Genomic DNA, 15,369 nt, shown 5'->3' on the forward strand with positions numbered 1-15,369 from the left:
TTTCTCGTCCCAGCGCTCATGCTCAACATCACAACCCGCCGCCTCTGAAGAACATGGTTCTTTATATTTTCTAAAGCGTTTTGCACTCGTGCTGCGTAGTACGTGGGATGCATTATGCATGAGAGCGGCGGTCGCCGTACAACTAGAGGCTTCAGCACGACCCTGACGGGAGCTGACGCCATTCGACCAGCGGCGGATGTGGATAGGGAGCACATCCGGACGGCCCCCGCCCGCCGGCCCACCGTGCAGCGGGGCGCGGTGGTCGCGGGACGGCGCGGCAGCGCGCAGTGGCCGGCCGGCCAGGCTGACCTGAGGTGGCCGACTGTTCGGCACGCGGTCAGCGGCCTCCTGCACCGAGTGACCAGGTGGGTGACGGCAGCGCAGGACAGGTGTTAGGTGAGGGCCAGATACACCATCTGCATGTGTTTCTGTGTAGCCGGTTACGTTGCACACATTGTTGGCTGATTTATTACCATTTCTGTCTCCCACTTTTCATCAGTCATTCAAAATGACAAAGTCAAACTGTCAGACAATGTCATTACCTTCTTTGTGCGCATTTATGTCATACTTACAACAGGTACATGAAACCATATACCGGGTCGCTAGCCTAGCCTGTTGAAGTATAATCATGTAATTAATATCACTAGTAGCAGAATGATACTACAGAATATCCCACTAGTCTTGCAGCCTTTTTGGTCAGGTCATGTGTTAGGTACTTGCATGCGCAGTGCGCACGCATACAAAAATCATCGAACAGTGTTCCGCTAATAACTTTTGATAAATACGTGCTTGAGCATTAAAACACATTAGATGTGTTCAGCTTGACGATACGGATCGACTGATATGCAGCACAACCTTTTCCGGTAAGGTCATGACCTTGACCTAAGGTCAGATTTGTGAGTTGGCCTTTCATGGTAAAACCATTGTTCATTTTTTCCAATACATTTAGTCCGAACCTTTTGAATGGAAGAATTCACAAGGACCGCTAAGAGAAAGCTTGTTGGGTTGACCCTGCCCTCTACCCTCCGATCGCGCAATTCCGGTTTTATGGCAGAATTTGGAGTCCAAAGTTTAACGTGCGCACATAGCGGCGCACGGGTGGTCCCCTCACTGACTTCGCCTGGCTACGGTCTGCTGCACCAACCGCAACCATACCTGTCAGGAGGCCCATAAATGTCCAGCGCCCGTCGCGATTCGAACCCGGACTGTTAGAACCGGGAACGCATGCTCTCACTACGCGGAGTCCATCGCTCCATCGTCCACCAGGGGCGGATCCAGGAATTTTCGGGAGGGCGGCAAGTCGAAATAGGGGCGACCTGGCAATCCGGGGGCGCTCAATACAAAGGGGGCGCCAAGCCGTCAAAATCGGGAGCTAAAAGCCCGCGCCGTGCTAGGGGGCGTTATCGCGCTCCCCCTCAGGTTTTTCGCATATATCTGAAAAACGGCTGCGCGCAGCGCCGCCATTTTCAGCATACCTTATCATGCATCTTGTTTGCACATGTTGTAAAAATGTCTGGCGCGGGTGATGGAAGGTCAGGTCACCAGGTTATGCCAAGTGACCTAGCCTAAGAAAAAGTTCAGATGCTTACCATTGCTATACCGACTGAACGCTTGCTTTGAACCTTTCAGCGATTGATGAAAGCAACACTATTCATGAAATGTTGAAACAGGCAACATTTTACCTTTGATGACCTCTGGTGACCTGACATTCGACCTGACCTAAAAAATGACCGTTTTGTTTTCGTCCTGTTTTTTTTTTTTGACGATCTTTCGAATGCCGCTTATCGCGTGTCACTACGCGGCCCAGGAGCCGAGTAAGACGAGGGAGTTTGCCCCCCCCTCCCCAGCAGGACACGGAAAACTCAGACCACCAGCACGGCACGGGTTAAAAGTCGTAGATGGGCACCGCTACCCTAGCAAAAGATATTAGCAAAAAGGTGGCCTCCATTTACTGGTGCAGTCCTTCTCCCGGTGATGCCCCCTCCTTTTTCTGGAAGCGTCTCACTTATGCTGGTATGCCTCACTTCCCGGGGGCGCCCAACCTCTGCTTTGATCGCCTAATCCATTATGGAGAGACCCAGTTTGCTTAAGTCGCCTCATTTCTTCCTGCTAAGAACGACCAATTTGCTGTAGGCGGCCCACTTATCTGGGACGCCCATCTTCTGCTAGAAGTGCCCCTCTTCTTCCTGATGCGTCCCACTTCTACTACGAGTGCACCTTTTCTGTTAGGGCGCCCCTTTGCTGCTGAGGAGTCTTTTTTCTACTGTGAATAGGGCGGCCCTCTCCTGTTGGGCGACCCCAAATTCTGCTGGAGGCGCCCCACTTCTGCCCAACTTTTGGTGGGGTGCCCCTCTCTTGCAGGGGCACTTCTCTTTTGCTGGAGACGCCACTCTTGTGGGGGCGCCCTTCCACTGCGGGGAACGTCTCTCTTCTGCCAGAGGCACCCCTTTTCTTATGGGGCTCCAGTTTTTTATTCTGGGGCGAGGCGACCCTCTGCTGCTTGGAACGTGGCACACCTCTCCTTTTACTGGGGCACCGCCCCTCTGCTGGGGTTGCCTTTCCGCTGTCGTCAGGGGCGCCCCTTTTGGTAGAATATACTCCTTTTCTTTTTGTAATGGGGCGCCCCTCTTCTACGGGGGGCGCCCATCTGCTGCTGGGGCGTCTGTCTTCTGCCGGATATTGTCAATGGGGCGCCCATATCCTGTTTGGCGGGCCCAACCTCTGCTGGAGGCTCCCTATTTCTGATTAACTTTTGCTGTGGCGCCTCTCTTCTGCTGGGGCGCCCCTCTTCTGCTTGGGGCGCCCGTCTCCTGCTGGAGACCCCTCTCTTCTGCTGGGGCGCCCCTCTTCTGCCAGTGGCACCCATTTTCTTATTATGGGGCTCCTTTTTTGCTGGGGCGCCCGGCTGCTGTCAGGGCGCCCCTCTTCTCGGAATGGGGGCGCCTCTCTCCTTTTGCTGGGGCGTCGCTCCTCTTCAGGGGGACACGTCTCCTGCTAAGGGTGCCCTTTTGCTGCCAGGGGCGCCCCTCTTGAACAGAAGGTATTTTATATTCTTGTAACGAGACGCCCTCTTCTGCTGGGGGCGCCCATCTGCTGCTGGGGCGACTCTCATCTGCTGGGAATAGGCAATTGGGCGTCACTCTCCTGCTTGGTGAGCCCAACTTCTGCTGGAGGCGCCCTATTTCTGCTGAACCTTTGCTGTGTCGCCGCTCTTCTGCTCGGGGCGCCCTCTCTGCCGCGGGATATGGGCGCCTTTTTCGGATGGCGGGGGGGGGGGCGGCCGCCCCCGTCGCCCCCCCCCCCCCTGGATCCGCGCCTGCTATATACCTACTGACTGAGCTACGGGACCGGCATTCGTCGGGAAGCTCATTCGACGCGTCTCGACGATAGAATCACGATGCCATAAACCCCATTCTGGGCGGGGTGGGGGACGAAAAGGCCCCCTTAGGTTTTTCTTGTGTCATTGCCAAACACCGCAAGATATTATTCAGCTCATACTTGGTGACTTTTCCTAAATATCCATTGTACCCCTTTCAGCAAAAAAAGCCAGGTCGGGCCAGGTCAAGTCACTATAGCGGGCTTGTTGACCCCACCTCAGAAAAGTTTGCAATCACGTCAGAGCTAGAGTTTATTTTTCACGGAGCGATTTCCTCTCTTCAGGTTTTCATTACAGTACTGCAGTATAGGTAGGTATGTAATTTAGTATATCTTAGAATATTATCTGCGACGTGAGGTCAGCTCATAGTCGTGACGTGATCTTTACTTTACAAGCCTATGGGAAAATATTAAAAAGTGTCCTGCTTAGAGTAAACGAGTCAAAATCATTCAATTCTTTCAGGACTATGACAGAATATCTAATCCGTCATTACTCAGTGACAGGGGCACCGGGAAGGGTAATTTTGTATTTGTATTTGTATTTGTCTTTAACCCGCGCCCGGCTGGGGGTCCTGGATTTCCACGCCCTGCTGGGGGGGTGTTTGAACACCCCCCCCTTGTAACTCGGCTCCTGGGCCACGTAGCGATACGCGGAAGGCGGCGTTCGAAAGAGCGTAAAAAATAATGACGAAATCACTTCGGTCAATTTTTTGGTCAGGTCAAAGGTCAGGTCACCAGAGGTCATTGAAGGCAAAATTTCGCCGATTTCCAGGTCGAATGTCGAAAATTTCCAAGAAGCCAACGCCTAACTCGGGAACCAATAGAGCTACAGCGCCGCGGAAAAGCGCATTCGATAGCCCTATTAACGCCCTTTCTGAGTAATTCTCTCAGATTTGACCTAACGTCAACGGTTTTGCCTGCAGGGGGCAAAAACTGCAAAAATAACCGATTTTTTCGGAAACAGTTTTTCTGCAATAACTTTTGACCCAAGCCTTGTACGAGCTTACTTTCACCGGCATCGTGTTCCTCTCATCAAGACGCATCGAATGAACTATAACTTGACCTTGAAAGGTCAACTTGAAAATGTGACCTCAGGTCAAGGTCATGACCTGACCGGAAAGGGTCATGTTGCATATCAGTCGATCCGTATCGCCGAGCTGAACACATATAAGGCGTTTTCATCGCTCTAGCATGCCTCTATCAAAAGTTATTTGCGAAAAACTGTTAGATACCATTCGTGACCTAAGATGACCTCAGGGCATAAACAAGGGTCACGGACACCATTTTCATGTTCAGTGTGTCTAAACCACTTGTAGTTCAGTGTTTGGGAGTGTTTATAATGTCTTTCGTCCAAAAGAGGCGCATTTCAATTTTCTCCCATTGAATGGGGAGGTCGCAAAGTTGACCTGACCTTAGGTCATCGATATCAAAATTCTGAGATATACATTTTGTACATGCTATTGCTTTTAGCAATCGCTGAAAGTTTCAAAGCGATCGGTTACTCGGTGTAGCTATGACAGACATTGAAACTTTTTATGAGGTGAGGTCACTTCAAGTGACCTGGTGACCTGACCTTGAATGACCTTGGTCTGAAATTTTCACAACATGTGTAGAATTGATGTATAATAAGGTGTACCAAAACGGCGGCGCTCCGCGCCGCCGTTTTTGAGATATTCGCGAAAAACCACAAGGGGGGGTGTTCAAACACCCCCCCCCCCCCAGCAGGGCGCGGGTTAAACTGGAAACTCTCCACAGTGGGTATTACGAGCCCAGTTAACATAGTGTAGTGATGCATTGACAGCATAACATATGTTCTAAGGTCTTGTGACATCATCAATAGTTTTAGCCAAAAAATCACGATATGATATGGTGGTAAAGATTTGTAAATTGTAGGTACCAGACTGTTTGCCTAGTCATGACGCGTTGATTGGTATCCAGCGTGACCTCAGGTCAAATTTTGAAGATGACCTTTCAAGGTCATACAAGTATCTGTTTCAAACATTTTATTTGTGATGACTTCTGGTGACCCCAATATTGACCTGACCCAAAAATTAGTTATTATTCAAGTTGTAGGTCTTTCAACGAACTATCAAAGGTCGTTTACCATTTGTCGCTCCGATTCGTGGTTTTCGAGATCTGGGGGGGGGGGGGCGAAAAGGCACCTCCCCCGCCATTTCGAACCTTTCAGAGCCCGCTCGAAATAGGGCTAAAAGTTAGCTCATGCAAGTTTGTTTCCGGAAAAACGTCTATTTTGGCAGTTTTTGCCCTGTGCTGACTAAACCGTTGACCTTAGACCAAATCTGACAGAAGAGCGTAGGCCCGCGAGCTGCTGGGGGAGGGGGAGGGAGGCGTTAAACGCCCTCACTTTTTCGCCGCGCTATAGCTTAAAAAACGGCAGAAATGCAGTTACAGGGTGTTCCGAAAAAAGTGTCACAGTTTCAAACGTGTATTATAAACGCTTGACAAGTATTAACGCATTAAAACATACACCATATGAAAGCTCACGTTTGTCGTTTTTCAACAAGGTTACTCTCGTATCAGTGCTATAACTCCTTGCCAGAGGGCAGAGGAGTTCCTGCGATCACAAGTTTACGCGAACTTCTTGTAGTTCACGTTCTCGATATGGGCACCACCGCGGTTGAGACACGCCTTGATTCTGGCCTGGAAACTCTCAGCGACTTTCGTCAGAGTCTCGGGACCGACTTGATGCAGGTATCTTTCGACGTTCTGCTTAAGCTGGACCAGTGTCTTGGGCTTGCCTGCGTACACAGTGTCCTTGACAGCTCCCCACAGCCAAAAGTCTAGCGGGTTGAGATCAGGGCTGTGGGGAGCCCACTCATGGGCGGTGCCGAGAGACATGAGGCGAGCGTTGAACAGCTCCTTAAGGCATTCGATACTCTCACGCGCAGTGTGAGGCGGAGCTCCGTCTTGCATGAACCATGCCTGTTGCAGTTGGTTATCGGTGAGCATATCGGTCAGATCCGCGTAGAATTCCCGGATGACCTCGCGGTAGCGCTCGCCATTGATGGTGACGGTCCGGCCATCTTCTTCGAACCAGTAGGGACCGAGGAGGCCGTGAGTGGCGTTGTAGGCCACGAAGGCAGTGACCTTCGGGCCCTTCAGCTGCTTCTCCGTTACTTCTTCCGGTGGTGAGTTACCCCAGAAAGTGTTGTTGTGGTTGTTCACCGCACCGTTCAGGTGGAAGTGAGCCTCGTCTGAGAACCAGACTCGGTTCACCCACCGCGCGTTCCTCTCCATCTTGTTGGAGATCCATTGACACATGACTTGCCGCTTTTGCCTGTCCCGATCCGTCATCTTATGTCTGGTGGATATTATGTACGATGACAGTTTTAGCTCGTCGCATAGGATGCGTCTTACGCTGGTTTTAGCAAGTCCGAGCTGTTGAGAGCGTCGACGGAGCGACTTCTTGGGACTGGCAATGACGGAATTTCGCACGGCCGCGATGGTCTCTGGGGACTTTGAAACCGATGCTGGCCTGCCGCTGCTGCCCCTGTGAGTATTCAGGACTGAACCTGTTGTCTCAAAATGGTTAACAAACCTTGCAATGAGTTTGTTGCAGGGCAGATCTCGAGTTTCCATGTCACACTCGCGTCGAAGTCGGCGGCGGACGATGACGTACGATTTCGTCTCGAACCATAATCGGACGATTTTGATTTTTTGTTCTGGCGAGAAAACCATCGTAGATTTTGGTGAACCGTTTTGTCCACCAAAATCGACAAGGGTTGTGAGCAACATATCTTAAGCCAAACTATTTCGGACAATTTTTACGGAAATCGCACGTGACTAAAATCGTGACACTTTTTTCGGAACACCCGGTACAGTTGAAATATAGTTGGTGCCGCAAGATCTGGCCTGAAGGAAATGTCAGGAGCGCCAAATTTAAGCCCTCTATCGCTAGCATGTTTCCAGTTATCGCGAAAAACCGCGTTTGGTGGGAGTCTGATCTTTAGCCCTTCTTCGCCAGTTCTGTGCAAACGCCTGGCGCTGTCTGGCAGAAGCCCCTGGACCCTCGACCTCCAGTTGGGCACGATGGCCCTGCCGCGGTCCGCCGCAGCCGCTCGGGTCGCCCTGGTGGCCTCTCTGCTGGCCGTGGTCTGCCCGCAGCTCCCCACGGAGCAGCCGTTCACGTGCCTCGCCCAGGGAGGGCACCTGGTCTGCCGGGACAACGGCACCCGTGTCGAATTTCGCTCCGAGACGGCCACGTGGCGAGAGGCGCACGCGCTGTGCCGCCGGCGCGGCGCCTTCCTGGTGCCCTCCCGTCGGGCGTTCAACAGCGTGATCCTCGACCGGCTGTACCAGCGGGCGGTTGCTCACGGAGACTTCTGGCTGGGGGCCCGATACCTGCGAAACGGCTACTATGAGTGGCTTCTCCAGATGAGTGGTAAGAATGTTATTGTGTGAGCGCTTGTAAGTGGGATGATATGGTTCACTTAGTCGATTTTATGGTCCACAGAGGAGGCATTAGCTGCGAGCTTCCAGCCAATTCCGCACCAATTTATTTGCATCTTTTTCCAATTGATACGTTTGCTATTCAAACGCTATCCAACCAGTAGATACCTACCGCTCCCACAAAAAATATGATTTTGCATTCTTTCACACACAAAAATGTGATGTATCACTTAAGTTAGCTGGATGCCTGGTCTTTTCATAGTTCAGAGAGGAAATAACGAGGTAACTACAAAACCAAAATAATGTGATTAACACAAGGCATGCTTATTTCAGATTCTGGACAAGTTTACTATGAAGAGGTTGGACGATCTTCTTCAGCATATTCCTTTGACCACTTCAATCTCTGCCAGTACGTAACAATTGTTGACAACGAGTTAGAGGCCGACTGGCTACCTTGTGAGGAGACTCGAAGAGTAGTGTGTTTTTCAAACGACGCAACGGACGATGAAGTGCGTTCAGCCGGTTATCTTCCGTCAATGACAGCTGTCTACGACGACAGGGTTATTCAGCTGGGACCAAAGTCAGACGAGGTGTTGCTGCTCAACCGCGCAGCTTTGCAAGGTGACTTTGAATTAACTTTACGCTGCGGCCCAGGTGACAGCATTGTCAAGGACCATTTCATCCTCGGAAAAACTCAGTATGTGTCCCGGTGGTGGCTTGGAAACTTCACCATCACTCGCCAGATGTTTCCACAGCCGGAGAGCAGCGCTCTCGGCGTCGGGACATACTGGTGCCAGAGGTACGTGGAAGGCACCGTCGACCCGGTCGTCAGCGGCAGACTCCACCTGACGAGCTCTGAGGACCTGCAGGTGCTGACGGTGGCCGCAGACGGGGCAGTGAGAGCGCTCCAACTACTTCTGTCTGATGACTCCGACTACGATTATGGCTCTGGCTACCTGCCGGACGAAGTTGATGGCCTTGGGTCCGATGACAGCAGTGGAACGGTTGACATTCTGGAACAACTGAGGGTGTTCCTTAGGTCAGGCTCGCCCGAACTCAACTTTCTAGCAGTGTATGAATTTCCTGGACGCCAAGTGACACCGAATTCGGCCTCCAATGAGTTTGATGACCGTCAAAGAAGAAGAACCGTGTCCATCCTAGTTGGTTCCAGTACCCCTCTGAACGGTTCGCTGCTGCATACCGCAAATATCACAAGCCAATCAACAGCCTCGCGTTACGGGCTCAGAGACGTTTTCAGCTGTGCAGAAGAGGAAGTGCAAGATCATGTCTGGAGACAGTCTTCAAATAGTTACGGCTTTGTCACATCAGAGCCGGCTTGTGTCGTCCCAGGTCTCAATTCATTCTTGAGAAGACAATGCAAGCCTAGCTTTGGACGAAAAGGTGCTCAGTGGGGTCCGTTCTGCGCTGCCGGAGACTGCAGCTCACAGCCTTTTCCCTGCCAGCCACCGCCACCCGCATGTCCACCAGGATTCATAAGGTCCGGCATGGACAGGTCTGAATTTTCCTCCGAGCAGCTTTGTTTCCGTCTGGTAACCGGTGTCACCTTTCAGGGAAGAACATCAGCATGTCGTCAACAAGATCCTAGTGCGGTGCCTTGGCATCCAAGGCGAAGACTCTTGGAACTCAGCTTTATTTCGCCCGCTGTGTTCAACCATACACTTTGGCTTCCGTTTCGAAGACTGTGGTCTCTTGGAGCATTCCTGCCCGATGTTCTGGGTCTTCTGTCCCGTGACGATCGAGCGGTGGCCAATCTGAATGCTAGCCTCGATTGTGCAGCAGTGACTCCACGTGGATGGCTGGTTAGTTCTGCATGCACGGATCGGCATGCTGTTTTGTGTGTCACAAGGCCACTGTATTCACAGGCCGTGCAGCCCAGCCAATCAATCCTGAGCGCTCGGGGACGACCATGTCAGACTGTTCTCGGGCTCGGCGCCCGGTCACCTGGGGACGTCGAACGCTGTTTCGCGTTTCTTTGTCCGGCAACCGAATCTCAAATATCGTGGTCAGAGGCGTCGTCTCTATGCACCGACTCCAACTCTTCGCTGGCAAGTTTGACATCTCAAAGACAACTCGATGCTCTGGTACGGTTCGGGCGTGCTCTCGAGAGACCTGCACGAGTTGCAGTTAATTTGAAGAGGCATAGCAGCCGATTGGTTTGGGGTGACGGTACCCCGCTCTCATATCCGGCCCTTGCATCGGATGCTTCCACATCTGGAGACCAAGACCGGGGAATTTTAGACATATCTCGTGGCTTGTACGATATTGTAGAAAACGATCAGGCGACTGCAAGCTGCGCACTGTGTCACAGATACATTCATGCTGGTCCCCCTGAAATTGTTCTTTTTTACGAGGGTCCGTCCATTTTTGCGAATGTAACTGGTGTTCAACGCCTCGTAGAAGACTTGGAAAAGGCCATTTCGTGTTTTGCGTCAACGTCGAGAGAAACTAGTTCAGACTATTCACCCACAAAAGAATTTGAAACTGAACAGGTCCGCGATGAATTTATGGTGTCAAGAATGCAGATCCTTCCATCGATGGATGACAGGGCCTTCATACAGCTTTTCCCTTCTGTTGATTTCGGATACCTGACATGTGGATTACTGATTAACGAGACAGGAGAGCAAATAACATCCAATTCTCTGACACTGCTCAAGCAGTCGGATGTGCCACCAGTGCAGGAATATGTGATTGGTCTGAAGGGAGCTTTATGGCCTGAGTCAGGATGTGAGCTCACCTTTTGTGGATCTGCATGTGCATGTTTCAACCAGTCATTGACGAGTGGGTATGTATTTGATGGAATCGCTGCTCCTTTCTACCGAAAGTTTCACCCTCTCAGAGCGACTCCCTCTGTTGACAACAGAGTGACTGCACACTATTTTGTCACCTTTGATTTCAACCCACCGCTGCGTCGCCGTCGCCAAACTTTCGGGGTATCAGAGCGACCGAGACAACTACAAGATGACTTGGAAAGTCCTCGCCAGAGTCCGGCTAAGCCCAACGGAATCCAGGTGCTTCGAGATGAGTTCGGTGCTGGACTCGAGTACGTGAAGCACGCGCGCTGCTGTCCAGCGGAGCGGACAGAGAGCCCTGTTCTGTTCAGCTGGCCGGAGACGTGTGGTGGAACTGTTACACCGGCGGAGCTGTGCGTGGACAGCGCCGGCCGACCTGCGCTCCGGCGCTGCAGCGGCAGCTCACTCACGGGCGTCCAGTGGCGGCCGGTGCAGTTCAGCGGCTCCCGCTGCGCCAGCGTGTCGAATGTGACCACCAATCTGCACCTGTTATCGCAAGTGACCGTGACGACCGAAAACTTGGTGACTACGACTGGTGAGCTGGAACGATTAACATCAGAGCCTTCCGGTCTGGTTTTACAGGACTTGATATCTGCCACTGTGACGCTGGAGAACATTCAGGCTGGCCTGGGGGGTCGGGAACCTCCGCTGACAGAAGATCTGATGATTACGCAGAAGAGCGTGGCGACTGTTGTCAGCCAGCTGATGGACGTCGATCGTTCAACGCTCAGGACTGCCACGAAATTGGTAGTGGTAGGTCCTCGTGTTGTACGCTCTCTCGAAGGCATTCTCCTTAGTTCCTCCTCCGGAAGTGCTGTGAATGTAAGCACAAGCAATGTGGCAGCCCGTTCCGGAGACTTCGTTGGTGTCTTCTCGTCCACGAAAGAAATCGAAAAGTCCTCACTTCAGCTAGCAGGCAGGGGTGTCATGCGATCATCACTATTTGGTGTAGAGTCAGCACTTCTCTTGGAGAACAAAAAACCGAAAGTGCCCGTTGTGTTTCTCGTATACCGCGATGGGCGACTCTTGGAATCTGGTGGCCAGCGCGTGACCAGTCAGGTGGTCAGCGCCCTACTGCCGTCTGAGCTGGCGGAGACCCAGCTCAGCAGCGAGGTTCTGGTGGCGTTCCGGAGCCGCCCTGGACAGTGTGCGCCAGAGCCGGTCTGCTCCTTCTGGGACGTCGCAGCCTCCCGATGGTCGACGCGAGGGTGCTGGCTGGAAAAGATTTACAATGGTAGCGATGTCTGTCGTTGCAACCACCTGACCAATTTTGCAAGGATCTTCAACTACGAAGAAGACGTGTATCTCAGCGAAACATACCATCGCACACTAGACGTAATCACGTATGTTGGAAGTGCACTATCACTTTTTGGGCTGTTCCTCACCATGTTAACATTTGTGCTGTTCAAGAAATGGAGGAAGCTGCGTGGTAGTCAGATCGTTATGCACATGAGTGTCGCTCTGTCAGGGGTGTACGTGACCTTTCTGGGAGGTCTGGCAGCGACAGAACATCACGGGACCTGCGTTTGTCTGTCGGCACTGCTCCACTTCTTCTTGCTGGCGACCTTTGGATGGATGGCCGTGGAGGCTGTGTTTCAGTACCTGCGCTTCGTGAGGGTCGTGGGCACCTACATCTCCAAGTTCATGCTGAAGGCGAGCATCCTCGTTTGGGGCGGCAGTCTTGCGCCGGTCATCTGCGTGCTGGCCGTTCGCCCTCACTGCTACGACGGCCAGGAGCGCGTCTGCTGGATGGACTTCCAGACTTTCTACTACGCCTTGGCGCTGCCGGTGCTCGCCGTGGTGGTTTTTAACGCCGTCCTCTTTGGCCTCATCGTGTATGCGCTGAACTGCGGACGCCAGAAGGGGCTGCGCACCAACCAGCCGGAGCGACAGCTGGCGCTGCGCCGTCTCCGCGTCTCGGTCCTCACCTTCGTGCTGCTCGGCCTGCCGTGGGTCTTCGGCCTGCTGGCCGTCAGGGAGGCGCGGATCGTCCTGGCAGTGCTCTTCTGCGTCTGCAGCATGCTGCAAGGTGAGAAGCTGCAGTCCATAAGCTAATGCCACGTCATACAGTCGTCGGAACTAGTCGCATGCGCATTTCCGTATAAGTACAAACCTTTTTGGCGAGTCTGCATCCCTTAGCTGGACCTATAATGAACGTCACGCTTTCACATTGTCATTGTTCTAGAAGTGTATCCAGAAAAGCATTTTTAGGTAATCCGAAGATGTAAATATTTACGGGATGCTTTGGTATCGTAAAACGCCATTATTACTTCTGAGACGTGGCACTATCAAGCAGTATGGATAGTCATATTTTTTAGGTAGGAATTCCTCTGTTATGGGTAGGTGACCTTACGCTTGACCGATGCGTTTTTTTGTGTGCGGCAGGTTTCGCCATATTCCTGCTGATGGTGGCAGGGGAGGGCGGGGTGCGTGGTCTGTGGCGCTCTCTATTGGCCGGCCGGTGCTGCGCGGATGGCACTGAAGACGGCACCTCGTCACCCTCCAAAGCCGCGCACACCGGTACCGGCCAGACTTCAGAAACCTCCGTGTCAAGCAGGGGAGGCCGCCAGGACACCAGACTGTGAAGATGGCGAATCACCTCAAAGTGCCCTGCTCATAGAAGCTTACGAACGATTGCAAGCTTTGTGTGTACAGTTTATAAAGTTCGTGCATACGCGACGGTGAACATGGATAATGTGCATACCCGTAACACAGCCTGTACTCATGGATAGGCTAGCAGAAAGATGCGCTGTTTTTGGACTGCAGAACAATACATATGAAATGATCGTGAGATGTTTTTTTTTTCTTCAGTTTTATGAGTCGCCGCACAGGTATGCCTAGCATAGTGCATACGTATTTCTCAGACAAGCTTATGTCAACTTATGTCAAGTCTGGGTACATTTGAACACCCCAGCTCCTTCCAAAACACAAGGAGACACAAGATGGGACCAGCTCATCGGCACCGGCAGGTTCGAAACAAAATGGTTGCAGGGTGGCTTTCATTATCGGGTTTCGTCTGGAATAAAACCATCGAACCCTGAATCGAATCTTAGGTAGTATTGCTTATTAACCCGCGCCCTGGTTGGGTCTGTTTATAATGCGACCTGGTGGGATTGTGGGACTATTTTTGCCCTCCTCCCCTCGTATCTCCGAAACTACTGGAAGGATCTGCAAAATTTAAACGGCGTTCGAAAGCACTCAAATTTGTCGAAGGAGTCTAATTTTATTACCTCGGGGTCACCGATGACGTCAAAGGTCAGGTCAAAGACAGGTCAAAGACTGTTTTGCCAGGCACGTGTCTTCTAGCCCTCGCCGGCACAGGCCGTTTTGAGTCCTTCGACGGCACAAGGGGGGGGGGGGGGGGTAGTACGACCCCCTCGCGTTTGGCCCCTGATAGAGCTAGAGCTTCTCGGAAAAAACGAGCGTGCTGCCCGTCACAAGAGGAAGTCAATGATACCCAATTTTAAGGTCCTAGGTCATCGGTTGACCTTCCAGGTCAGGCCAATGACCCAAAAATCGGTAATATCGGGACCTGTTAGAAAGTCGTAAAGCATGGCTATTAAGGGGTTTTCCGGGATGCTGATCACGAATATCGTGTTAGTTTTGATCACAGATGATGTCGTTAAGCGTTTAGACCAGGCCGGGTCAGGTCAGGTCAGGTCAGTTCAGGTCAACCGGTAGGAGTCGTGACGGGTATTCGTAATACGTGTCATCCGCCTCTGACAGCTTCGTAACATGTTACGAGGGCACCAAAACTACTTCGTAAATGTTCAAATGGTTGCTAAATTCGAATTCAGCTCCAAACACTAGCCTAGAAACATGTAAAACTCGAAAAAGTGAACCGAGGTCACAAAAGGTCAATGACCTGACCTGACCTTCAGGTGACCTTGACACCAACCCTAATGCATGGGAGCACCATAAAATAACATGTTTGAACATTTGAAACCACGAAAAACTTGCAAACGCGCGGCTAATGCGAGCTGACATACGCCGAATCGCGATTTCGGCCAAACATGGTCACGGAAAAGAGGTCACAGGTCAAAGGTCATTGGGTCAGGGTCATGAAATTTTCAGAGTAGGTGTAAAATGGCTTAATGCGAGGGTACTGAAAGTTTCGTCGCGATCGGCCGTTTATTACGCGAGTTATTTGCGAAAAACCTTACGGGGGGGGGGGGGTTGCATCAACCCTGTGCCGGCGAGGGCTAGGGAATGCGCTATAACATCGAGTAAAACGCATTTCATCGAAAATCAGCGATGGGGCATTAGTTGCCGAGTACATATGTTGCTGATAGAGGTGACTAATAATATCAGGTCAGGTCACAGGTCAGGTCACCAAGGGTCAGCACATGAACCCAATTTTACTAAGGCTGTGTGGTGTGATGCATGTTGTATAGCCAATTTTTCACTTCACACTGAATGATGTTGGTAACCAGACCATCAAAATCGGAGGTCACTTCCTGGTGGAGGTCAGGTCAATGTCAGGTCAAAAAACGTCAAACTTCAAAGCTTATATTTTTGCATAAAATGGGTATTGATTCGATGCAGCTCGTCACGGCGAGTCTTTTATTTGCGCTGCGTGGTCTAGAATTGCTAAAAAATGAGTTTGAAAATTAAACGTCATCAATTTTGAACAGTGTTTTTCGCTAAAACTTGGCCAAAAGAAGCTATCGATCTAAAATGTTGTATGTGGATAGAAACCGGTAAGGACTGTCACATTTATTCCGAATTTTTCGTAAATCTATTTTTTTACTTTTGAGCGATTATATTTTTTACT

General features: G+C 51.4%; 2 protein-coding genes across 2 annotated transcripts; one reads left to right on the plus strand and one right to left on the minus strand.

Annotated features, from left to right (window-relative positions):
* Nucleotides 1-5,964: 5,964 nt before the first annotated feature.
* Nucleotides 5,965-6,657, minus strand: LOC122368162. Its single transcript, XM_043341834.1, has one exon. The coding sequence runs from the start codon at nucleotides 6,655-6,657 to the stop codon at nucleotides 5,965-5,967; it is 693 nt and encodes a 230-aa protein (XP_043197769.1).
* Nucleotides 6,658-7,365: 708 nt separating this feature from the next.
* LOC122368166 lies at nucleotides 7,366-13,388 on the plus strand. The gene is made up of 3 exons (XM_043341856.1): nucleotides 7,366-7,777; nucleotides 8,119-12,624; nucleotides 12,981-13,388. Exons 1-3 carry the CDS (start codon nucleotides 7,426-7,428, stop codon nucleotides 13,178-13,180), a joined length of 5,058 nt encoding a protein of 1,685 aa, XP_043197791.1. The 5' UTR covers nucleotides 7,366-7,425; the 3' UTR covers nucleotides 13,181-13,388.
* Nucleotides 13,389-15,369: the final 1,981 nt, after the last annotated feature.

Source organism: Amphibalanus amphitrite, unplaced genomic scaffold (assembly GCF_019059575.1).
Source record: "Amphibalanus amphitrite isolate SeventyFive unplaced genomic scaffold, NRLGWU_Aamphi_draft 000928F_arrow, whole genome shotgun sequence".
NCBI classification, from domain to species: Eukaryota; Metazoa; Arthropoda; class Thecostraca; order Balanomorpha; family Balanidae; genus Amphibalanus; species Amphibalanus amphitrite.